The 24,427-nt window shown below is 40.4% G+C and overlaps 1 protein-coding gene across 4 annotated transcripts in view; it reads left to right on the top strand.

The window, feature by feature from the left end:
• Window positions 1-6,130: 6,130 nt before the first annotated feature.
• Window positions 6,131-24,427, top strand: part of pacrg (PARK2 co-regulated) — a 145,316-nt gene continuing 127,019 nt past the window's right edge. For all 4 annotated transcript variants that reach the window (XM_005925640.2, XM_005925643.2, XM_005925641.3 and 1 more), the window contains exon 1: window positions 6,131-6,361. In XM_005925640.2, the coding sequence (XP_005925702.1) occupies window positions 6,290-6,361 (72 nt within the window). In that variant the 5' untranslated portion in view covers window positions 6,131-6,289. The remainder of the gene's footprint in view (window positions 6,362-24,427) is intronic.

Below are 24,427 nucleotides of genomic sequence, written 5' to 3'. Positions count from 1 at the left end.
AGACTTCTGAAAGAGATAAAAGAAAATCTTTCAGTAACAAGACGACACAATTTCCACTTCCTAAACATGTTTTTATGCTACAAATTAGACTTAAACTCAACATATTTTCTAAAAACACAACGCCTGCCTGCATTCGACTACATTCAATTACATCTGATTACATTCAACATCCACTAGTTAACCAAAACAAAGCAGAAGAAAAATAGAAAACTGCAATGCATGTCAGGCATCATCCTTGAAATTTCATCATCTGACAGTTAGTGGCAAGGCTTTTAGTATTGACAAAAAAAAAAAAAGCTCACCTTTCCTCACCCACACATTCACAAAGCAAGAATTTCAAAAGTGAAAATACATTTGAAATCACTCACCCTGGCCTTCTATTCACATTAAGCTGGTGGTTTTGACCCTTAAAGATGAGCTCTCAAAAGCAGATTCTGTCAATATCAAACTTCCTTTATCCCTTTTCCTCGCTCTCTTTCACTCCCCGCACTTCACTGAGTCCACAGTGGAGTGGTGGGGAGAAGAAGCTGGCTGTCCCGGTGGGATCATTGGTGTCACTGTTCACACATTCAGGTTCGTGTGACATTGACCTGTGGGCGACAGTGAAGCTGCTTTCTCTGGAGACTTAGGTGTTGCCAAGGCTGCTGAAAGCACCACCAGCGAGGTCACACTGTGAGGCATGTGGCATTTGATGCATTTACTTTAATGATTCAGGCAGAAAAAGTCTAACATTCCCGCTGTGACCCAGTGACCCGGAATCTGTTTAGATTAAAGTCTGTCGGTGTTTGACAGTATCAAAGAGAAACATGCCACATGTGAATCAAAAATCTGTATTACCAACGAGAAAAATAATCAGGAGAACACTTATCAACCAGAGTGCTTTGATACTATAAAGAATTTATTACCCATATGTTTATAATCTGGGCATGTGTCCGATTATTGCTGGGATGGTCCAGTGGGCATGTTAGATTGTATGCTCTTCGGGGATGCAAGCCATGACTTCCAATATCAGCTGGCCTCAAAGCTGCTTCTATAATGCATGAAGATCAATACACTGTGGCTTTGTGACTGAGGCCTTGCAACTCTGTGCCCATATCAAGTATTCTCGGCAACTGCCCCGCCGTTTGAAGAGATCTATGCCTTTGGATTTATCAGGGCTCTGGGGATAACAGACTACAGGCTGGATACCCAAACTGCTATTGTTTGGTACAAAAACAAAGCTCGCAGTGCTGTGTTTAGGGTATTTCTGACATTTGCAGTTTTACGACAGTATTTGATGATGGCTTTCAGAGAGGCATTTTCAAGAGATCAGAACAAAAGGGGCATTACACCAGTAATCCATCGCTTCTCCAAACTTTGCGCTCTAAAGCTTCCCCATTAAAGAATATGGTTGGTGTTTTTATTGGATTATTTATCTATTTTTTTATAAATTGTTTTTACGTCATGGTCATAATGGAAGCTTGGGCAGTATCAGCACATCAGATATCTGAAGCTACAGTTTCAAGAAAAAGACTAGTAAAAAAGTGTGGTCTGATCTTCATAGTTCACAGTAATAGTCAAACACAACCTGACTACAATAATGACACACAAACTCGCTTGTGTGCTTTTAATGCCTTTACTGAATAAAGTGACCAAACAGTCCCGGTGCCGGCTGAAAAATTTGTCCACATAAATGGAAAAAAAATGTTTGTTTTGGAGAGCACTCATTTTATTTGGCATGTCCTTCCCTTAACATCATTTTTATTCTGTGTTTTTCTTATACTGGGCACATGAACACAGATTTTAGCATCTCTGTGCAAGATGAATAATTTCTTTGCTGTTTTTGTTTTTTTCTTTTGCCAATGGGGTTATTTTTTACTTCTTTCATGGTCTTTGCAGGACACCAGCTCCTAGGGAGAGTAATAAGATCCTGAAGTTTCCCACTCATTGCCCTTTTGTCTTATTCTGGATTGATGAACAAAAATGGCTTTAAACATGCTTTTTAGGGTCATTTCCATCTTTCTGTTTTGGTATAACACTTTTTCTAAGATCATATAAAAGACTGGTTGTTCACCCCAAACAATCTTTTTTAAAAGCAGACTTCAATAACCATTCTTTGTAAGCCATTAGTCATAGGGAGGGACACTTTGACGACCCACACCCCTAATCTCCTAATCGCAACACATGACTCTAAGCGGACATTGGAAGAGACATTAGCATAGAGGTTACTTTTTCCAGCCTGCACTGTGTGATTACTCTGTGTGTTCAATAAAAACACGAAAAGCACAGCTAATTCAGTGTTATTTGTTTTGTCCGATTGTGTTTGTAATCGCGACATAGTTCAAGACTCCGTTTTACAGGCAATGAAAATGATCAGTATTTTTGTGCATGCAAAACTGAAGAAAAATATTCATCAGCAAGCACAGTGAGTACTGGGAACAGTCAAAGCTGGTCAAATCTGCTTCTCTCACATTCTCCAAAAGCAGTTCACCCCCCTTCCCCTGGTGTGGTGACAGTTTTGTATTACACTGAAGACACTCCACGCTCAGCATAGATTAGTTAAAGATTCCCTGAAGATTTTTATTTTTTATCTTCAAGAAATGAAACCCATTTATGTTCAGCTATTTTCAGTGGAATACATTTTGTTCATCTCCTACCTCTCAAAATTGGTGTAATGCATAAGTACATTTATTGTGAAGCCTTATGTCCAGAAGAACACATTACATTATGCAAGTGATTTTTCTAACACATCTACATGTCGTTAAAAACTCCTCTGGAGTGAGAGAATGGATGTTTATCGAGTCAGTCAGTTGTACTATTTCATTTCATATCTAAACTTTTCAAGGTCAGGGTCATGGGCTGGAGCCTATTCCAGGATACACTGGGCACCTGGCGAGTAAACACAGTGGCCCTCCATATTGAGAGAAACCAGGTAATACACTTGCCCATTTGGCATCATGCAAACTCCAAACAGAAGCACCTGGCTTCAGACTGGGGTTTCAGTGGCCATTAGGACACTGTTCTGCCAAAGAAGTTATCAGTGTTTGTTTTCACATACAGCTCATAACACTATTAAAGCAGAGGAATATAAAAGCAGGACTTCTGGTGGTTAAAACTGTACCCCAGTCCACCTAAGCTATATCTACTGATGTTTACTTTTCAGTGCACTTGTTCTGAACCTTCTGGGCTTGTGATTCTTAGACTTATTAAAAGCTGAAAATCTCTACTTGTGATCAATTTCAATAGGACTGCACTATTTTAATAGCACTCTTAAGTCCAATAGATAATTTAGTCCTCCCAGCAGGAATGTTATTAAAATATTGCAGTGATTTGTGTCCCGCTCTCTGCCATGTCCTTACTACACAGACTCACACAGACACGCACAGTTTGTGGGAGAGATACACACATGGCCATGCTGGAAACAAAGGTAGAAACACCAGGAACATGAGGGGAAAGAAGTAAGGATGTGGCAGAGATCAGGACACAAATCACTGCAATATTTTAATGATATTCCTACTGGGAGGACTAAATTATCTATTGAACTTAACCAAGTTATTAAAATAGTGCAGTTCTATTGAACTTCGCTTTTTTTTTAGGTCTTAATATCTAATATATCTCTTCTATAGTATTTCTATAGGACATAAATATAGCTTGGGTTGTATTTCTCATGTCTAGTTAATAGTCATAAAAATGTAACAGTGGGAAATAGAACATGCAACTATCCAGATTCACTCCTACAGTGGAAGGCATTTATCTCAGCCACATACCTTGTATGCTTTGTGTGACTTTCACAACCTGATGAAGTGTTATACCCAACAAGGCCCTGAGCGCTCTCCCCTACTGCCTAATGGCCTACTCTAATGGCTGTTTGTCTTGTTTCATTGTAATTGGGGGGCAACTGACAATGCAGCAAAGTCTCTGCTGTCGCTTTTTACTACTGAGATTCGTCTGCTGGCCCCCTCTGGGTCCTGTGCTTTGTAGGTACCAGTTTCTTCTCTAATGATATCATAATTGCTGTTTTCTCACACAGTGGACAATGGTTGCCAAGCCTGAAGGTGGCCTAGAAAATGAGCTGGAGATCAAACCGGGGACACCACGACAATGAAGATAGTGCAGATGCATAAAAAATAAAGACATACTCATCAAAGGAGAATGTATTGCGGTCCCTTTTTAATGCTGATGTGTCTCCCTCATTCTTTCCCTACCAGCCAAACCATATGGTTATCCACAATGCATCATTAGTGTAAAAAAGAAATGCAAATGTGCTTTCTCTGTGTCAGTCAATGTCACTGCAGTCAGTGTGTGTGTCCTTGAACAGAGTGTAAGAAGCTGAGATATTACCTTGACCCGTGTATTGATCCACACTGTTAGCCTGACATCCAGATGCACATTTACATACATGTACCAAGATGAACTAGCAATATTTTTCTTTTTCTTTTTTACGCTCCTTTCTTGAAAGGTCTGTTTCTACAATTAAAAAAAAGACCAGCTCCAGTCCTCTCAGCACACTCAGAAAAGTGAGATAGCGCAGCCAGCGCTGTTTGAACAATCATTTCTCAGTCCAGCTGAATTCATGCTGACGCTCCAGTTTGCTCAGTTTGCTTTCTGAAAACTCCCCTCTTCCTCTTTTTAATCCTCTGGGTGGTGAGGTAGTGAGATGGTGAGGGGGGGGTGGAGAAAGAAGGAGAGACCAGCATTGAATGCTGACAGGGACATAACTTGCCTACCCTGCATACCTTGTTTACAGTCTCCCTCCCTGCTGCCATACCCTCCTCTCTCAATGGAGCCATAAAAAACAAATAGGGGCTTTTAGAGAAATTGCCTGTGCACTGAAGATTAATAACAGTTGCACAAGTTCACCCAAGAAAGTCTCCAGAAGCAAAAACGATATTGGAAGATTAAAAGTGCCACATCCCTAAATTGGAATGATTCAGTGCTCGGGCCGCTCTCTAACCAGCTTATTGGGAGTCAGGGCTTTGGTCTACCTGCCAGACAAAGAGCATCATTAAGTATTTACTTCTGGATGAGCGTCTACTGCATGATGAGCTGAGGGTGTTATCGATCCCGCGTGTCTGAGATTGAAGTGGCCTGGGAGTTGTGGCAGGAGCACAGAAAAGACAGGTCATCCTGTTTGAGTGCAGGTCAGCTTTTTGACATTTGCAGCAGAGTAGATTAAAAAGAAGCGATGAGAACACCAATTTGCCTTACTGACATCAACAACATTGTAGATCTTTTGACGGGTTGTTTGACCCATTCAATGCACATTTACTATGCATTATCCCTTTATATTGAAGACTGTGGATTAACCCATCAACCAGAAAGAGTGGTAAGAGTTTGTCAAATCAGTAACTTTTGATGAACTTACTGCTTGTCATCAGCAAAACTGAGAGGCTGGTTGATGAACTAAGAAGAAAGGAGGACAAGATACACACCCCTGTTTGCATCAGTATGGCTGAGATGGAACAGGTGAGGCTCAGAATAGTAAAGAACCAGTCATGCTGCCATCCCATCTACACACTGGTGTAAGAAAGCTCAGACATGACCCCACCTCTTAAGGAAACCAAGGCTGATCATTTTAGTTGTTTTTAACATAGATGAGGAATAAAAGTCATGGCAATTGTAGACATCACAAGCCCATACAACCCAAGGCTCTGCAACAGGTCCAGAACATCACAGATAAAAGCATTAAATGAGGATGAGAGATGTCTGAGCCTGAAGGACTTTAAAATTATCGAGCAGTATCTTTTATAAGAATTTTTCACAACGACTGAATTCATCCTCAACACTTCACCATGAAAAACTCTGTTTTATTTTAAAAAAAAAAAAAAAAACATGTTTTCTAATCATGGAAAAACTATATCTGCATGCTCTTGAAATGAGCCATCTAATGTCCATCATGAAAAAAAACACACTAAAAATAAGTTATTTAAGAATAGCTCATTTTTATTTTATTTTTGAGTTTCCAGTAAGGTCAAGTAGCCTCGTTTCCTTTGTCGCTGTAACAGTATTATCGTAATAACATTATATATTACTAAGGGAAAAAAAACCCTAAATCTATTATTGTGAATATTCAGCCCCCGGTTAACCACGACACTTTGATCTGCATATTTTCAGCGGCGCCCCATAGTTTCTATGGTAACAAGGAGGCGCACACGTCTCCGGGGCAACCGGGTCTAAGCGTCTCAGAAGTTGATAGCAACCACTACAGAACGCAACAGGCGTCAAGTTTTTAGAGCCGCGTAGAATAATTAGTAATTGCAGCAACATTGCCCTTCGTTAATTTGGACTTCCACCAATAAAAGCTGTGGCAATGTCGATGAGGAGGAAGACGGAGCTAAACGCAGAGGGCTTCACCGTAAAGGCCACTTTGAAGAACGCAGTGGTGAGTGTAGTTGTTTCAGTTAGCACTAGCTATAATAGCAGTGGGGAGCGTTCATCCTGGAAGCCCAGGGATGGAGAATTTACGGTTTGCATTTTATAAGCAATTTTGTGAGAGAAGTGCCAAGCCCATTACGGAAGAATGTATAGAGCTGGTTACATACAGTTAGTCACATTGAATGTCATTATCATTGTAACTTTACCTGCTACAGCTGGAGAGAACTGGCACATAGTCTTATATTGAGGAAGTAACTGAATCTAATTCACCTCATTGGCTAGTTGAATCTCCTCTCTTCGCGATTGGCTTGTACTTGTCATGTTTCTTTACATTAAATAGTAAATGGACTTGTACTTATATAACGCTTTTCTGCTATAACTGAGCACCCACAGCACTTCTTTGACACACTGCTTTTATTCTATCCTTTTAAATGCTATGTCTAGCATTAAACACAACACAACTTTCTGATTAGTGGACAATCTGCACTACCTCCTGACAAATGTTTGTCTCTGTCTGACAAATGCTTAAATATGACTATAGGGATCTGCTAGAAATGGTGTTAGACACATTTTAACCAATTTAAAGTTATTTATAAACGCTATGGGAAAAGAAAACAAATGTTTTCAAGATATTGATCTAATTCCAGCTGAGATCATACTGCAGTTTTAGACTATTTAAGCTGTCATTCACAATTCAAAGAGCCTCCTGTCTGCTTCTTTCTCACACACATACTGATGGACAACTAGCAGTAAGGAACCTGGCAGTGACTAACAGCAGGGAACAGGTGACTGTCAAATTTTCAGAATAAAAGAACACAGTTGATCAAAAGAAGACCATTTTATCCATCCATGTTCTTCCACTTAGCCATTTAAGGGTTGCTTTAAAATTTTGTAATCTACTAAAAAAAAACACAGTTTCACACAGGAAGCGTTGCTGTTGATTACAGCCCGGATAAGTATAAGAGTTGAACAGTTATTTAGTGGATGTTATCATGATGCGTTCATGCTGTGAAATTTAAAAGAAAAATAAAGCAGCCACAGTTAACTTCAGACAATGAACACAATACTCAGATAATTTTGAAAACAGCAGACCTCAGTTATACACATTTATCCACTTTAGGGGGTACAGATTTTCAAAATAAATACCCCCTATTGATTTATGTTTTTAATATCAAGTGCTATCTCTCTTCAGCTTTTCAGTCTACCTATTTATCTCCAACTTTTTTGCAGCAAGCCACAGAGTCAAGACTGGAGGTAGCAACAATCCTACCGCCAATTTTCCAGAAATTGCATGGTCTGTTATTTTTTGCTCTGCGTCAAAATCTCTGTGCACAAATCAACCCAGAGAGTTGAGGTAGCAATAGGAAAAATCAGAATGCCTGAACAAACTCTTCAAACATTATTCTACTGTATCTGTCTTCTATGTATGTGTGTGTGTGCCTAACCCTTTTGGTCAGACAAGCCTGAGTGGGTTTCACACAAACATGGACATTTGGGAACTCTAAAATTATCCAATAACATTTATGGACTAAAATGACACGTATAAAGCCCATTCAGAAGCTATATGGCAATGATTAGATGCTATGAAACGCAGAAACCGTGTGCTAAGAAAAATGCAAATGCTGTTTTTTTATAACAGCATTTTCCTTTTATAGACTAACGGGCTTGTGGGGTGGTGGAGTTGTGTGTAGCACGTGGTTTGAGCTTAAAAGCTTATAGTTTTGTTTTTGATTGCCTTGCTACAAATAGAAAAGGAACTGCATTTATTTTTGTACTGCTTCTTGTCTTACACTGAGAAAAACAAGAAACCTCCTGAATCTTGATTTCCTTGTCGAGAAGTCCCTATTTGGGACCTCAAGTGTAGTTAAACTGTTGAAGGGCTTGACTAATTTCCAAAGAAAGACTTTCTTCTTCTCATTTACTGCAAATGAAGATGGATCAGGAACGTGTAATAGGTTGTACGGCAGTGGACATTAGTCTCTATTGACTTCATGGACTTTATTGATTGGTCAGTAAAACTAGTTTTTGTCTGGCTAGAAATAGATTATTATTTAAAATCCAAATCTAATTTTATTTGGGCTGGACTGCTTATCTTTTCTTTATCAGTTCCCTGAAATAACAGTGAAAGATAAAGCAGATAGACTCATTGCTTTAACTATATGCAGAACAGTGTGCCTAATCAGATGCATAATAATGACCCAAATGTATGTGGTATACATATAGCCATGCATATGCACTTATGCTTGTTTAATTAAAACATTGTCAAACTTTCAAAGAATGAGGCCAGAATTAACACTTTACAGTTTTTTTTTTTACTCTTGGGTCCATGTTATGTCAAAAAAGGTAGAAATCCCAAAAAGGGTGATCTTATTGGTCAAGCCTTCTGTTTACAAATGGAAGCAAATGTAAAGGAAGTTGGTAAAAGGCTGAATGTGTGTTTCACACAAAGGATAAACTGCACCAACGACCAGCACAACATAAGTAATGATTCCTTTTGAATGCTGAGTGCAAAGCTACTCTAGTCCAACAATAAAAATTCAGAGCTAAAATGAGCATAATAGGTCTTCTTTAAACAGAAGCAGTGGTGTCATAGTCACACATTGTCAGATTACTTAAATGTAGCTTTAATAAAAGTTGCTCCAGTTCACCCACGAAAAGTCTCCAGAGTCAAGCAAGGCTGGAAGATTAACTGGAATGATTCAGTGCTCAGGCTGCACTTTAACCAGCTTGTTAAAAGTCAGGGTCTTGGCCTACCTGCCAGACAAAAAGGATCATTAAAGGTAGGGTGTACGTTTGTAGAAGCCAACAAGAGTAAACTATATTTTTTGAAAGCAAACAGCCAAATGATCCCACAACCTTCCCCTCCCTCCTGACTTCAGGAGCTTCTGCTCTGTCATTGTAAATACAGGGTGTATCAAAAACAAAAAACAAAACCTGTCCCTTTTCAAAGGGCTATTGTTGCCTTTACAGTCGTTCTCAGTTGGCACAAAGGCAGTGGCAGCTGGTTAAAGGCAAAGCATGTCAGAGGCAACCACAATGTTTATATTTTGCTTAAATCTGACTGTTTTCCCCCGAAACACTCTGACAATTAGCCCTATTTCCTAGAGAACACAAAGCTCTTCATTAGAGCTTATTTCTTAAAGGGTGCATACTAAAAAACATGACAATATGCTGAATGACATGCTGAATTAGTAAAAAAATGAAAACTTTTCTTTCATTTGTAAGTTCAAAGAATTCCTTACATTTAGATTTATTGTTGTAAAGCTGTTATGTTGACAGCTTTGAGTTGGTTCATGGCCGTTTATGGTACTGTATTGGAAAGTGTGGCATTCTTGAATGAATATGAGCATCATTTTAAAACATTTTGTCAGAAGGTTTTTGGTTCTCAGGTCTGAGACATCTTGCCTATATGTGATGAATATTTGCAGAAGGGCCGCACATTTCTGATGACAACGACAAATACTTGAACCTGAAGCCACAGCTGCCTTTTATTTTTTTGTAGCCGCGTCCACCTTGAGATGCAAAAGAGGCTGTGTAGAGCTATCATTGACTCGCTCTTCCTTTCTTGAAGGTCATAAACAAATCTGTTGTCAAGAGCTTTCATGAGGAAGGCTCCTGCAAAGCCCTTTAATATTCACCATCTCCCCAGAGGATCTGCTGTGTCTGGAACATGAATGATGCGCGCACACCGGCATACCACTGGCTAAATCTTCAACAAAAACCATTACATTTTTCAGGGGCTTGCTTGTGTCTCTTGCTCCCTGTTTTTTTTTTTTGTCCCCCGTGGTCACGGACATTTCACTCCAGAGAGGGCAGCTTTGCGGAGAGCTGTGATTTGTAGGTAACGACAAGGCCATTTCAAGCCTTGAAAGGGTATGGGGACTTGAAGCATAGGCTTATTATGCTTTAAAGTATTTGTGGTTATAGAAATTGAATCAATAGCACAGGCCCCTGAAACCCTTCCACCGTTTTTTTTTTCTTTTTTCCAGTGATTCATCCTCAAGCATTTAAAGAGAAACAAGATGCACTTTACATTCTGGTGGGAGGTCGTCACTGTACGCTTCATACAGAGAGGGCAACAAAGCTGTTATTTTCTGTGTCAGAGGCTTATTCTGCCTTGATGACAAAAAGAAAAACCCAAAACAAACAAAAAAAAAAACCCAAGAAAAAAATAACAGGTTGGAGAGAGACTGCAAACAGCTGCGCAGTGCAGAAAAATGAATGGATATGACTACACACACTTTACATGGAAAGTAATGCCCCCAAAAATGGTGTGAGTGAATGATACACATCACAAATTATTTTCAGCATCGTATGGAAATATTTTTGTCATAAAATATTGTCATAAAAGAGAAATAAAGCATAAAAACAATAATTAATATACTCTTCCACCACATTCTTTACATATATCTTTATATATATCTGGCACAGGTGTAATCAGTCCTTAACAGTTAGAGCTTAGTTTTTCGTTCAACCGTTTTAAAACACAGTTAGCATCTGGCTCGTTAGTGCTAATGCTTCGCACAGTGGAGCTATGAACTGTATTTGGGATTATGATTCCAAACTTTGTGGCACACGTTGTTCTGAGTGGCAGAGTGTCCCGTTATCTTTGCCTCACCTTCTTCCCTGTCATAAGGAGAAGCTGCTTGAGCCCTTGAGTTTTTGGTTCAACTTTGAGCTCCTGTTCATCACCTATGCTGTGGCTGAAACGAATGACAGAGCAAGTATTGCAGTGAAATTCTGGAGATTCACAAAACTAAGTATCTATGTATATACTTGGTAGAAGCAGATTTCTGTAGTCAACCTTGTTTGAGTTGTCAGAGTCAGAGATGTGGGCAACCAGTCAAAGGTGTTTAATCAGGGCATGTTATTACATCTCGCTGCATGAATACCATTCTGAAAATAAAAACATTGGTCAATAACTATTGAGCTCACAGATCTGTCTTCTGGGTTGGGTATTGATTTATCGAATACTGAAGATTAAATTAGAGTAGAATATATGACCTCTGATGATTGTCATGCCCTGAGATTGATATATGTAGTCTGTAATTTGTTGGATTTTTGCCATCACACATCCTGCAATGTTTCCTCTCTGTGTGTACTGCTTTTATGCTTAACCAACCTCAGCTCTGAGGTCTTTCAAGGTCTTAGATGTCACAAAGTCCTTTATCTAGAGAAATCCTCCTTTTCTCTGGTGATAAAAGAAAGTTTCAAACATTTCTGCACTCATATTTCATACACTCTACATATAATAGTCTGCAATAGTCTTAGTAAATAATATGCTATACCTTTAAAGCATAGGTGTCAAACTCTGGCCCGCGGGCCAAATTTGGCCCACAGCCTAATTACATTTGGCCCGCAAAGCCATACCAAATTACTATCAGAGCTGGCCTACTGGTATTATACAGCTAATATATATATTGTTTAGTATTAAGCTTTGCTTGTTCCATATTCAATTTTTTAGCAAAACGTGTTTGAGTCCATAAGAAAAGATTCATTCTTATATCTGGAGGAATAAACATAATTCAATAAATATTAACGTTAGCCCGCGACTTTGTTCCAGCTTTGAATTTTGGCCCACTGTGTATTTGAGTTTGACACCCCTGCTTTAAAGTAATGATTCTTTTATGAGCAATAAAGTTTTTTTAAAAAGCACCAGGCAATTTTTGGAGGTACCTTTTTTTTTTTTTTTTTTTACATTTGCACAAAATCAAGATCTAAATCTGGAGATTCGTGTGCCAAGGGACGTGCCAAAGGATGTGCAACTAGGGCAGGACAATATGGCCAAAAATATTTATCACGATATATATTTGAAAATTTGCGATAACGATATAACTGACGATATAATTGACGCAAGACAAAATACCTTACTCCACAACTTTATTAGTGCAACCCCCCCGGGCCATATCATACCATGAACAGTATGATATGGCCCAGCCCTAGGTGCAACCACTCTTTCTCAGATTAACTAATACTTAATACTTCATAAACTTAAAGAAATAACAGCACAATAACCAGCTGCATCTTCAGTGTGTCCCTACAGTTCCACCTAGTTTTAAAAAGTTTTAATTTTGGGCTAACATATGAAACACAAAACGATGGCATGTCTTTTGGAAACAATGTGTTGCATCCTTGCAAGTAGAAGAAGAATCAAGGGGCTCAAATCCATGTGGTCATCCAACACCTTACAGCGACAGTTAATGTTGGTTTTTCCTGTAATATGTCACCCGTCTGAATCTCTGCAACGTAATACATGCTCAAGTATATGAACACAACCCTCTCATGCTCTGCTGCACAGTTCACCTTAGAGGGCAAATTGATACAATCTACACTAGAGCCCAACCTCAACTTTTGTGTAACAAGGCTCTGCAGATTGCTGAGATGATAGATTTTGAAAAATCACAACTCATTTACTGCTTACTTGGTCTCTGTGGTAAAACCAAGGCCAGCAAACAGTGTCCCCAAGACTCATACAAGGCTCCCCACTATCCGCTAACTCCAATCCCCCAGTCCTGCCGTCATCCTGCCTTTTCACCCCACTAACCTCAGGGGACAGATAGGATACTCCATGCCAGCAAACGTGACCTCCATATCTTATCCTTCCCCCGCAGCATAATCATTATATACCTGAGCAGATGTCTCAGCCCCTTATACAGTCTCCCCTGCTATTCTCTTGCTCTCCCTTGTTCTCTCTTTCTTTCATTTCAGAACCTTTATTCAACCAGCCAGCACTCTGGAGATGAAAACATTTATGTAGAGAAACAATGGGCTATCAGACTATTACTTCATATGCACTCTAAATCGTAAACTAAATCAATTAAATAATAATGACAGTAAATTAAAAAGCAACAGAGCATAGATGCATTTTGATTTAATTGTATTGTATCATAGTAATTTGCTTTAGTGGATAGTTTGGAAGGATGCTTTGTAGAGAGTGTGTCAGAGATGTGTATATGCACATCTTAGCTATTTGTTTTCGATGCTCTAGCCCCAGAGTGTCATCGTAATAAATGAATCCATCTGAACAAATTAAACAAGTGACAGCTTCGAATTGATCCTTGATTAGGGCTTTAAATGAATGTAGAATTTCAGTACAACTCGATTAAATGTAATCTCACTTTAAAAATGTGATGTAAACTTGGTTAAAATGCTGTCTCAAATTTGATTTGTTTAGAAGATTCCAAAGTTTTTCTAATAGCTTTATGTGCATTAGTTAAAGCTTGATTTAAAATGATTAAACCCGATTCACTGAAAAACACCATAGGGTGGAATAATCAAGACAACAATAAGAGTCTGAAATAAAAATGAGGCTATTTCAGATAAACGATAGCAGCAGTTTTTTTCCCTTTTTGACCAAGATTGAATCCTTGAAATTTTTTATGAAGATGAATCTGCCTATTTACTACTCTCACTTCCCATCAAAATCATTCTTCCCCATCACTCTAAACACGTTTACTGACACAGAGACTCATAATGTGCCCAGCATGAGCCATAAATTGCCCATGCAGCACAATCAGGTATTTTGTGTCTGTGTTGTGTCTTGCCTATGCAAGGCAAGGCATACTGAGCAAAGTTGGATGTCCTCACCCATCTGCTTGGCCGCCACACTTGAACTGCCTCCCGGAAATGTTTTCTAAACCAGCAGTACTTGTAGGGACACACGCACTATTTTTCTGTATCCGTCTTTCCCTTCCCTCGCTCCCGTGTGTTCATCTTATCAGCACCACAAACCTGCAGTCCATCCCAGCAAACAGCTGGGTTATTTGAGGAAGAATTGAGTCATGGTACAAAAAAGGTTAAATTGGCAACGGACTCTGGAGGCCTGCTGGCATTTCCATTACTATCGATCAACCACAGAGCCTAAAGGTCTTAAGCGCACAAAACATTGGCTGACTTGGACATCTTACAGTTTTCCTCATAACTTCGTATGTTGTTCTTTGCATGAAATACTGCATAGAAATGACAATACATTTTAAGCATTATATAAAGATGAAATCCATCAAATGCCGCTAATTTAAAGTCACCTTAAAAGAGAAAAAAAGTTTACTTCTGCAATGCCCATTTGAAACTTTGCTTTGATCCTGGATTTTAGATCACATTGAAGATCTACATTCCTGCTCAGGGTAAATTTGGCAGAACTTACAAAAAGCAGTTTCTCTGATTCATGTTCTCTCGCCAGGTATCAACAAATAGATTAGGTTATAATTGATAGCATGGCGTCTGAAGTGCACGTCTGCTGAAATGTCTGTGACCTTTTCCGCGATTGAGGAAAAACACCGTCAGTAAACTTCAGTCAGATATGTGGAAGTATTTCCACAACATTCTATCATGACCTTACAGGAAGTGCTCAGCTGATTATATCTATTATGTTTGCCTTCCTCTGAGCTTGGTTGACAATTATACTGGCCTCTGTGTTTGTTATGTTCTCCTTCATGCCCTTGTAGCTTGAATTCTAATTAGATAGCGTTTAATAGCGAATGTTTATTGCTCCTTGCAGGGCCCCTATTTTCGGCTCAAGAGTTAATTAGCCCTATGTCATGTGATAACCATCACTGAGGGCATCTAGACCTACGCCATTTCTATGAGCAGTGTCCTTGTATAAAAACAGCCAGTTTTTTTTCTTTTTGTTCGTTAGGTACAAAATTGCTAGAAATGATCAGGAATCACCATAAAATGTGTTTTCTTAACATATTTTGCTTAATATGTTGCCAGTGAAGTCTGTTCTAAGCTGTAAGACAGGGTATTTTACAGCTTTCACATTGATTTTCTCCCAAATGGTTGTGAGTGGAAGTTGCTGGAAGTCACTGTAAAATTGATTAATAAAACCCCAATCAAGCAGGCCTAGAAATCAGTCAGTGATAACCACTGGGTCACCAGAAGAACCAGTTCTGTTTACATGGTACATGCTCAGCTTAGGTAGCATTATTAGAAGACATAGGCATGGCACGGGTGTGGTCTCTGGCTCTGCGGCAGTGGAGGGGTGGTACAGTAGGCTCATGAGGCTGTGCCGGGAAGACGGTGGGGACAGGTGAGAGGGATTACAACTAATGAACTCTGCCCCTTTTTAGTGTGTGGTGTTTAAAGGAGCTGGGAAGCTGGCCTTGCGGTGGAATATATACAGTGCAGAAGCAGTGGGAACGCAGTATTTAAAAATAAAGGTGCTTAGAAGTGACACTTGAACACTGTGTGGGTCCTGATCATTTCACACATATATTTTCATTGATATCCAAATTATACCCAGCTTTGTCTTTCTATTTAGTTAGGTTACAAGAATATCTTAAAGACATAAAGGCCTGCAGGACCTCTAACCAGATGCTTACTTTGGAAGGCATTACCTTGGCCTCCAGTCACATTGTGAGGAATATTGGAGTTATTTTTTAGACACAAACTGCTTACTTGTGGTTCCTAGGATAAACTAAAGTATTTTTAGAAGTCCTTGTCACTTAACAGTCATCTTTAAGACCTTGCTCACACTTAATTGTGGAAAATTCATTTAAAACATTATTTAATAACTGTTTTAGCCATCCCCAAAACCGTATATATAAAATCTGATAAAAACAATTTTGCAGACTTTGCCATAAAATAAAATCCCTTTTCCTTATAGTTATAACTCAGTCTTTGTTGTTTGCATAGTACCATGTCCCTGGCCCATTTTGGCAGGTTTTTGCTGAGTCTACCACATGTTTGTTGTGCTTCAGGAACAATAAACAATAACAGTTTTCACTCCAGATATCCTTCCTGAGCCAGCCTTCCCATTTATCAAGGCCTGGGACCAGCACTAGGTTTTTTTTTTTTCCAAGAATCAAACCAAGGATCTTTCACATGTGAAGCAAATGGATAAACCACACTAAGTAGCCACTTCCAGAACCTTTCATGCTACTGCCTAGAGTTGCAAGGTTGCTTGATTACATAAGCAAGTCAGATTTACAGGTTTGTCTGAGGGGGGAAAAAAATCAGTGATTTGAATTCTATTTTGCAATGAGTAGGCTTGTGTGTGGTGGTTCAGAGTGAAGGTGGCTGACTGTGAAACTTTAACATGTCGTGTAATGCTAGCTTTTGCTCACGTAATGTGTTTTTCTGTTTGAGTTGCTGTTTGGTTTATGCAATAAACCTTCTTGATTGGGCTTATACTGTGCTTTGAGCAGCTTTCAAAATATTTACCTCATGATAGACATCTGAAAATGACTGACAGTAAGGAAGCAAGAAATAAATCCTTTTAAATAAACCTTTTAAATCGCAGTGCTCTTTTCACTTTCTTTTTTTTGCTACATTCCTTTGCACAAAGCCATCCAAAATGTTATACTGACAGTATTTCAGAAGCTGCACCCTCTCTCCGGCATTAGTGTGTTATCTTTAAGTCCGGTGTCCTCTTTTGGACAAGGTTGTATTGTCACACCGCAGTCCCTGCTCACTCCTTTAAGTTCTTCATCTTTGGTGTCATGAGGAATGGCATGGTCAGAGCATTTCCAGGCATATACCGGTGCTACTCATAAACCATAATAATCTATTTTATGTGACTTATATGACCTAAATACCAGTCCTTAAAATCATAATTAGAAATGCTCCAAATAGTTAATTTCCATTCAGCAGGATTTGAGTGGTGTACATTGTGTGCCCATTAAACTACTATTAGTTTCAGTCTGTGACCACATTTTTTTTTAAATCCAGTTTGTCTGCATTTTGCCATCTTTTTTAAGCGTGTGCTTTGGCTCATTATCAGTTAAGAATTCTTTCATAACTGAAAACAGTATTCATAATTTTACCTCAACATTAAGTCATACTGTTATGTGTGTGTGCATTTAGAATATACCTGCTTGTGACAGGGACAAACTTTAATATAAATGAGGATGCGATCAAGTGTGGTACACTGATGAGATATTAGATGACATACACACATCCTCCATCATTATCACCCGTCGCACTGACTTGTCCTTGCCAGAGGAGAATGGCCTCTTCTGAGTCTTCTAATTGTCCGATGTTAAGTGTGCGTTATGAACTTGACTACAGGGTCAGATGTGACAGCTCGCATACTGCCTACATCAACATAATGGGGACCAGTGGCAAAAAAAATCAATGTATCTGACAAACGCAGTTGTTCCAATCCAATAATACCAAGTGGTGGCCTTTGTTTCGCCACCCCCTACTTTGAAAATCTTTTAAAATCGCCATCTCGCTAAAACATTGGCCTGACCTTTTGAATTTTGCTGACCAGCACAGAGACCAAAAAGGCCTTTTTATCTGTAACCCCTCAAGGACAATAACAAAATCTGCTATCCATGAGTGGAACACAGCAATTGAAACCATGTTATGATTTTTAGAAAACAAATGTGTTTAAATGTAAAAGAATCTGTCTGTCACAATGCTTATTAACTAGATGCTTTCTGTAAAGAGAAAAGGGATGGTAGGGCAGAGCAAAGCAGCACCAGCAGCGCAATGGATGCAGTTTAAAAAGCACAGCAGCCAACATCATAGATGGTGCTCCAGGGCTGTGGTGTTCTTCACCCGGTGCCAAGAAAGTAAACCTGCAAACCCTTTGAGATTAGAAGCAGTGTGTATGTTCCCTTCAAAATTCCACTGAGGATTACTCTGCTATTTAGCTCATGCCTTACATCCAGCTGAGCTGAAGTGCTCCCAGTTGAAGGTGTGCTGGAGGCAACAGCTCTGCTGCAGCAAGCTGGAGAAGGCAGGGAAAGGGAAGAGCTGGAAGGGAAAAGTACTCTGATACTGTCAGAAGTGATCCACATCACGGCCCAGCAACCCCCCTCTGCTCCAGCCACTTCTGCTCATTACGATCGTCGTCCGGAAACACCAAGCAAATTCCACTAACGAGTGTTTGATCAACACGCCAAGCTGTAGCAGAAGAAGACAGGCAACCTGTTCATGACTCATTCCCCCTCTCTCTCTCTCTCCTTCTCTGCCTTTCTCTACCTTTCTCTCTCTTCTACTTCTGTCTGTATTTTTCCTTCTATCCCTCCCACTCCCTTAAGACAGAGGAGAACAAAGGGAGAGACAGAAGAAAAGCAATATAACCTCTTGGCCCTTATCTTCGGAGCACACCAGAGCATGTCTGGCCTCAGACAAGGCTTTGCCTGTCCTTTGAAGGAGCTCATCTCCCTTTGATTTCAGCCAAATGGTTCAGCACAGTGACAGATGCTCAACTTTCCATCTGCCACTCTGACACCCATCTCTTTAGTGTTGTTGAATCTAACTGACTTTGTTTGGACTGTCTGTCTGGCTGTCTGAATAAGGTTGTGACATGGATGCTGATGTGAGTGTTAATGTAAGATATTGTGGTTAAGACTTTCAGTTATAAAAGATAAAAGAAATTCCCTGCCGCCTTTTTTCTTTTTGAGGTCGTCTGGACTGTCTTGGTTGTACTTTTATGATAACACTTTAGACTTTTAGTTGATGCTCTGATACTGAGTGATTTAATGAGGAGTCTTAAGGGTCATCATCATATTACCTTGACAATATTCCTCTGAGATGGGCCAGAGAAAGACATAAAAATTCAAGCCAAGGAGAGTCAGGCAGCCTTTTTATGAGAGGAAACTCAAGGCAGTTGAGGGGAAAGATATAGAAGAGTGATAAAATTCAAGAGGGAGAGGATGACGTAGCACATCCCGTAATGGGTAAGTGTTTTATGAGTGAAGGAGAATGTGCTGCTCAGATTGAACTTCTGCTGTTGCTAAATGAACAGGAAAATAATCTCTTCAATGATTGCGCTGGTGTGGTTTGTTTCTGACATCTTTTATGCTGACTGTAAGCTAAATCACTGGTGTTTGAGAACAAGACTGGAGGCACACAGTTTGCTATTGTAGCAAACCCGTTATTTACTATTCCTCATTCACACAGCCTTGATTTATGCCTGTCATCAAAGGTGTGAGATAGAGGAGGTGGCGCAGCAAGACTCATACTAATAGCCTAGACACCTGTTTCACTGTCAGAGCATCAGCAACCTGCAATGCAGAGCAAGAGGTGGAGAAGTAGGAGGAGTGATTGAATAGAAGGTGGGTAGCTAGATGAATGGATCGCACTGTAAGAGAATGATACTGAAGTAAATCTCTATGACTTTAGTAGAAATCGTGTTTTTTGAATAAATCAGCTCAAAAGCCAGGTGTTGCTGGCACAGCAGGCTTTGAGGTATGGCTTTGCTTTAGTTTCTTTTTATTTGTTTGTTTGTTTGACTGTCTGCATGTGTTATTGCCTCCCTGTAGCTCAACTAAAAGTGCCGCCTCTCTCTCTGAGAGAGCTGCTGAAGCAACAAGCTCAGTGTGTGATTTGAGAAGATGGAGAAGTGCCTGTTTTTAAGGCACTTGGGCAGCAAAATGTTTTTTTTTTCTTTTGTATTGGAGGGACTGCCATTCAAAGAAGTATCTTTGCAGGAGGTCACAATAGTAGCCCTCTGGTCTTTTATTTTTCACTGTCTATAACCCAAACAAAACTTTTTGCCTAAGATGCATTTGTGTGACTTGATGAGTTCAGCTGATTTTGGCAAGCTGTCCGTGTAGGGTGTTTGGTCGCAGTGATGTAGCCTTCAGTGTGCTTTCCTCCCTTTAATTTGTATAAAGGTCAAATTTCAGACCTCTGGTCTCTGTAAGCAAACTTCCAGCTTCGTTTCTAACAGACGGCCTTACAGGCAGCAAGACTGATTTCCAGGAATAGAAAGTCACGCTGGGCTTGCGATAAGACCAAGGGCCTGGGGTTCGTTTTGCAATACATACTAATCACCTAGATAATGTTCTTCAGTGTTAAACAATATTCCCATATCAGAGGTAGAACCTGTATCGCTTACCATGTGCAGCCTGCTTATCTCCTCACGCCTCCCAATGCTCCTCAGGGATCTGTCAGTGCTGGGCTACCTGTGACACCTGGGAATGTGTGTGTATGTGGCTGTGGTGTGTTGTGGATGAAGCTGCAGACTGACCTGCGCTCTCCTGTCTTATCTTTATGGCTGTCTGTCTGCATCTCTGTGGTGAAATCGATGGTCTCCTGCTGCTCTGGGTCTGTTCTTTTCCTGTCCCTGCCCCCGGAGGCTTGTTGATAACCCTTCCACCGCTAACATGCCGCTCCCTTTCTAAAGTATGTGGTCATACCTGTGTTTACCTGTTGGCTGGTCTCACCATTAATCGCCTCATCTCCTAGCTTAGGCTTCTTCTAGCCTTCTTGCACATCTCAGCATTTCCCTGGTTGGCTATTTAATTTCACTAATGCGTCCTTATCTGCTGAAGTGGCTGTCTTCTTACTGCCTGCAAATAAGACACGCGGTTAGGTTTAAACTTCTGGATGAGTCATGCAGATGTTTCTGAGCTTTGGCCACAACTAACAAAGCGTGTTGTTATACTGAGTTCATGAACATTAAGTTTCTGTGAGGTGGTTTTCAGTTAGTCCTCTTTTAAATGCAGTTATGAGGATGGTTATTGACAAGAAGCTAGTTATTCAGTGAGTAAAACTGGAAGGAGAGTCAAATTCCTGATTCTCGGCAGCAGAAGTGGCAATGGAAGGGATCTATAGGTCCTCTTGTGTGTGTCATTAATTTCACGGCCTTGAGCTGTGTTTTAATACCTTCAGGTGTTGTTACTGATTGGAGCTGTAAACTCACAGCATTGGATCAGCGCATGTCCTGCTCTTTTAACAGTCAGAAATAAAAAAAAAAAAAGTCAGCTTGTCTTACAGAGATGTTTATATGCTTGTTTCCATGTATGTGTGTGTAATGATGTGGTCACAGTGACTCAGTTACGTAAAAGTCGATGCAGTCATGTTACTTACGGTAAACTGTTTGTGAGGGAATGGCTGATTTCCAGCTGCTTGATCCAGCCGGATGACCGGCTGGGATGCCTCATATATTTCTGTTTATGAGTTTCATACATTTAAAACACATACACAACTCAGAGCCAGCCACAAGCCAGCAGCCTTGGTATGAGCAAAGGATCCAAACATTTATAAAGTGGCACACAGGTGGAAATAAATAGCTAGAAAATGTCAGCATTAAGCTGGAGTGGCCCTACATGCACGAGACGGATGCAAACAAAGTGAACAAAACGTAAGCCCTTCATTTTGATGTTGCAAAAATCAAAACTTTAACAAAGTCCACAACTGAACATGAAACAGGAGTTCAAAACATACAAAAGGAGCTTAAGATTCACCAAGGGGATGCACAAACAAAGGAGCAGAAACAAAGTAGCTCAGCAGACTGCAAACAGAGAACAAACGGGAAGACATTTCTATATATACACACACAGGAGTGACTGATCATTAGACATAGGTGGGAAATGGGAAGTAGTCAAAAGGGCATTAATACTGAAACATGAACACATGAAACATGAAAAGGAATACTAAACATTAAGACCCTGAATTGGATAAGTGAATAGGAAAATAGATGAAAGGATGATACAGATATTGGCCAATTTTGTTTGTTTGCCTTCCATTTTAAAACACTTGTATTATTAAATGTTCAGAAAATCATCTGCATCAGTCTGATCAGCATTGCACCCTTGATCTTTATCATTCTGTATTTTGCTAAACAAATGAAACAAACACTAAAGTGCAAAAATGAGAAGTAGCACTAAAAGATCTATTTATTTAAATAAAAGTTGTTTGAGTCCATCTGCATGGCGGTTTATGTGGGTTCAACACCTCTTGTGCATATGTGTTGCACCATAAGTATTCATGTGGTCTTTCCTTTCTAAAGTTTAACCTCCCAGGCTCAGTGCATTTGGTTTTCCATTCACTTAACAAGGAGCAGGAGCTAACATTTTCTGCCTTTTCCATGCAGGCTTATTCACTGTGTGCCATCATCTCAACTGTGGTTTGGTGATACGAATCATCCAATAGGGCTCCGTAAGCACAAGGCTGCCCTGCTGCCTGGCTGATAAGTGGGCCACACAGAGAAGATGGAAAATACTCAGGGCATTCTCCCTCCCTCTCTCTCTCTCCCTTGCTCTGTCTCGCTCGCTCTCTTTTCTCTCCCTCGCACAGCTCCTCTTTCATTTACACTCGTCCTCTCGCACTCCTACCTCAAACTCTTTCTTTCACATCCCCTTAACGTCTCCCCGTGTCTGTGCTGTTCTTTTAAGTGATGGGGTTAAACTAGAGGAGACAGAAAACAGTGGGGCGCTCTTCAATGCTTGACGATGCTTTTTGAAGTTCTTCTTTAAAGTTGTCCCTCTCGAGCACAGTTCAATAGTAGGTGGCTGTCACCTGTTTCATCCTCGTGTCTTTGTAGTGACATGAGGCGTGTAGTGCCGTCTTTACCTTGCAGTGTCGTCATTTTTCATTACTAACATCCCTGCCCTTGTGCCTGTGTGCACAATATCGTTGACGCAAACGCCTGTGACACAATGACAATAAAGCAGCACCTCTATGTACCTGTGACTCAGAACAAAAGAGTCTGTTACCTTTCATCAGTCTGTGGTTTTCCCGTCCAGTGAGGCCGCTTTACCCATTTGTTCTCATCCGACCTTGTCTCTCGCAACACGGCTAATTTCTGCACATAATGAAACTCACTGCACTTGCTGTTTGGTCATGAGAAATTAATGAAGTGTTGCACAAATATTGTGCATTTATTCTTCTGAAAGGAATCTGCCTCCCACCAGTCTGTGCTTTGCCCTGCAGAGGGAATGAGTTAGCAGAAATATTGTGTTGAATGATTGCTTGGACATGGCTGTGTAACACTGGCTCCCTAACAGCCTAAATACCTCCATTATTTTGTCTTCTTGCTCATTTAAATTTTCAGACTAAAGTATGCATGTGTAACCCAGCGTCGCATCCCTTGTGACCAGCGGGCAGGCAGTCGGCTGGGCTATATGGCGGCGAAAAATGCTCTGTAAAAAAACCAAGCTAATTTTGTTGCCAGTGGCAGCGATGTGCAAGCTGACCTTATCAGGAGAGCCTCTGCCTTTCTGTTCCATCCTCTGTGACTCACTTACCCCGCACCCTCCATCGGGAATAGCGGCCTTGTGCATGGAAGTAGGTTTCAATAACTTCTCACTCAGGAAATTCAGAGAGAGAGAAAGAGCAAGTGAGAAAGCTAGCAACTACCTAACTCCCTTCAGTGAACAGGTGATGCAAGTTGCAGTGGCACCTTTTTTCCCGTACAAATGCAAGGCAGCAAAATGCCTTTCTCCCCCCAGCAAATTGCAGAAAGGTGCTGGGAGATGAGCCACATTTCAGGAATTCCAAGAAGTGCAATAGCAAAGGCAATCCTGAGCTGTCAATAATTGACAAGCCTTCACCAGACATCTATCAGAAGAATTCAAGGGAGTTTTAAGGTGGTGTTGGAGATGGAGAGATGTGAGAGAGCGGTGGAGCTGAAGGACCAGGCAAAATGATGGATCACCTACACGCTGCGGCAGCCCCGCCATGCTGAACTCACCCTCAGAATTGATGAGCCACACCTATTGTCTCCCTGTCTCCCTCTTCCTATCATATCCACAAGTCTTCCATCTCCTTCCCCTGCTTCCTGCTTCTATCCCGTATATTCTTCTCTGTCTTTCTGGTTTTTCTTATTCCAGTTCTTTCCAGCATTTTCAGTAGCTGTCTCATGCGTCACCTTTATCTCTCATTTTTGGGATTTTTCTCGGCTCAGAACGGCCCTTTGAGAGGCGATGCAACAGTAAGCACGATTGCTTTGTGTACAATAAAGCCCATGAGTGCGTCAGCTTATTTGACAGGCATCCATGCATTTTCCTGTTTTTTCTGATTATTTGATAAGGAAAAATGCTAATACTCCTGAACCAAAATAACCTCCATTTGAGAAATGTCTTGGGAAATAATTTTTATACAATATACAATATCACATATATTGCTATATTGCCTGTTTTTGGGTGCTCGACTTCACTCTGTATGTCAACATTATGAGAACCATACTAATAAGGTTAGAGGGAGCATCTCTGTTTCTCATGATGACACCTTTATAAATGACAGGAGCACAAGGCCCTGCTGCTGTTCAATCACACCTCTGCTCGGCTTGCCCGTGGGGAACTCAGCATGTGTGGTGTGCAAGCGCGTGTTTGTGCTTTACTGCCTCGGTGGTTCTAACGGCAGCCAGGTTTACGGTGAATGTAGTTGGAGCGGA

The sequence above is a fragment of the Haplochromis burtoni genome, unplaced genomic scaffold, assembly GCF_018398535.1.
Source record: "Haplochromis burtoni strain Fernald_Lab_line unplaced genomic scaffold, NCSU_Asbu1 Contig_86, whole genome shotgun sequence".
NCBI lineage: Eukaryota > Metazoa > Chordata > Actinopteri > Cichliformes > Cichlidae > Haplochromis > Haplochromis burtoni.
Note: the sequence above shows the minus strand (reverse complement) of the source record. Positions and strands in the feature narration are given on the sequence as shown.